The sequence below is a fragment of the Columba livia genome, unplaced genomic scaffold (genome assembly GCF_036013475.1).
Source record: "Columba livia isolate bColLiv1 breed racing homer unplaced genomic scaffold, bColLiv1.pat.W.v2 Scaffold_102, whole genome shotgun sequence".
Taxonomy (NCBI): domain Eukaryota; kingdom Metazoa; phylum Chordata; class Aves; order Columbiformes; family Columbidae; genus Columba; species Columba livia.
The window spans coordinates 212,034-214,305 of NW_027043007.1; the positions used below are offsets into that span (position 1 = coordinate 212,034).

Genomic DNA, 2,272 nt, shown 5'->3' on the forward strand with positions numbered 1-2,272 from the left:
ATGATGCTGGGTGTTGTGTGCTGGGCAATGATCTGACTGTCCCTTTAGGACATGTCGCTTTCAGGAGCCTGACCCTGCTCTGCCTGTCCTGCTGGGCTCACGAGCTGCCCCCAGAAAGGCTCAGGTCTGCTGTAGGATCCCAGCAGTGCTGAGCCTTTCCTTGGGGTCCGCACTGTCCTCTCAGAGTCCTTTGCTTCACTCGGTGAGAGGTCGGGTCCTGCTCTCTCCATCACATCTCCGCCAGTGGGCTGGAACAGAGAACAGTTTGCAGATCTGCCCTTTCAAACAATGCTCCCCCGCTCCCATATGAGTCCAAATATTTGGGGTTTTTTAAGGAGTAATTTGTGTGTGAAGTCATCTTCAAAGTAGCACAAGCAAAGGCACAGGAGCGATGGCAAGAAGACTGATGGACTCTTCTGCTGTCCTGACTCTGCACTGAGCCACAGAAAGATGAGCCCTTTCGCCTGTCCTCTCTCAAGACTCTTCACATTTTACCTCATAAAGATGAAGATTTTGACCCCTACAAAAACCCAGTCACGGGATGTGATGGTGAAAAACTAAAAACACAGACAAAATCATTACAAAGACATGTTAAAACACGGCTCTGCTTCCCGTGCTTTTCAGCGTCAAGAGTGCAGATACTGACGATTTCCATTAACAATGCATAAAATCGGACACCGCTTGTGAACGTTGGAGCTGCCACAACCCAGCTCCCGTGTCCCCAGTGCAGCAGAGCAGAGCTGGCTGCTTGGCAGCACACGGGCAGAGGTTCTGCTGCTCACAGCACACTCAGCCAGCACAGACCAGAGAAAGGAAACGCATTTCAGTTGGGGTGATGTTAATGAAAAAGAGAGTAGTTTTGCTCCGTGGAGTCTGTCCTAATATTAAGTTGTTGTTTCCTTTTTTGAACAGAGAAACAGCCAATGTCCAACAGCAGCTCCATCACCCAGGTCCTCCTCCTGGCATTCACAGACACACGGGAGCTGCAGCTCTTACACTTCTGGCTCTTCCTGGGCATCTACCTGGCTGCCCTCCTGGGCAACGGCCTCATCATCACCACCATAGCCTGTGACCAGCACCTCCACACCCCCATGTACTTCTTCCTCCTCAACCTCTCCCTCCTTGACTTGGGCTCCATCTCCACCATTGTCCCCAAATCCATGGCCAATTCCCTTTGGGACACCAGGACTATCTCCTATCGAGGATGTGCTACACAGCTCTTTTTTTTTCTCTCCTTGATCTCTGTTGAGTATTCCCTTCTCACCATCATGGCCTATGACCGCTACGTTGCCATCTGCAAACCCCTGCACTACGGGACCCTCCTGGGCAGCAGAGCTTGTGTGCACATGGCAGCAGCTGCCTGGGCCAGTGGCTTTCTCAACACTTTTCTACACACGGTCAACACATTTTCACTGCCACTCTGCAAGGGCAATGCTGTGGACCAGTTCTTCTGCGAAATTCCTCATATCCTCAAGCTCTCCTGCTCACACTCCTACCTCAGGGAAGTGTGGCTTCTTGTTGTTAGCTCCTGTTTAGTCTTTGGGTGTTTTGTGTTCATTGTGGTGTCCTATGTGCAGATCTTCAGGGCCGTGCTGAGGATCCCCTCTGAGCAGGGACGGCACAAAGCCTTTTCCACGTGCCTCCCTCACCTGGCCGTGGTCTCCCTGTTTGTCAGCACTGGTATTTTTGCTCACCTGAAGCCCCCTTCCATCTTCTCCCCAAACCTAGATCGGGTGGTGTCCGTTCTGTACTCGGTGGTGCCTCCAGCAGTGAACCCCCTCATTTACAGTATGAGGAACAAAGAGATCAAGGATTCCCTGAGGAAATTATTTGACCAAGGAATACTGCAGTATCAATAAGCAGTCTATCATCCTCAGGAGAAAGCTTGGAGGCTTTTTTTAACATATATGTCTTGGTTTTCTTTTTGTTTAATATACTTCAAATCATATTCCCACTGAAAGAATATTATTTATTGCCCTCTACTAGTGTTTTGTGGTGTAAAGTCCTCATATACAAATGGAGCATTGCTCCCAGTGCAGGTAAACACAGTAAAGAAACCAGCAGGAAATTATTTGTCTGTGTCTCATCTTGTACATGTCCTCTGGAGCTGGGGGTTCAGTCCTGGCACGCAGGAGGGGTCAAGGAGCCAAGAGCCCAGCTGCCATGAGGAGGATCAGGCACTTGTGGACCTCAGGGCTGCTCCTCACCGCCTCACTGGACAGATCCTTTCTGCCACTTTTGCATTGGGCTCCCTGGAGCCATGGTCATGGAC

The 2,272-nt window shown here is 50.4% G+C and overlaps 1 protein-coding gene across 1 annotated transcript; it reads left to right on the plus strand.

Moving 5' to 3' along the window:
- The first annotated feature begins 726 nt into the window (after positions 1 to 726).
- On the plus strand, positions 727 to 1,963 carry LOC135577536 (olfactory receptor 14A16-like). The gene has a single exon (XM_065047674.1). It carries the CDS (start codon positions 924 to 926, stop codon positions 1,857 to 1,859), a length of 936 nt encoding a protein of 311 aa, XP_064903746.1. The 5' UTR covers positions 727 to 923; the 3' UTR covers positions 1,860 to 1,963.
- The last annotated feature ends 309 nt before the right edge of the window (positions 1,964 to 2,272 follow it).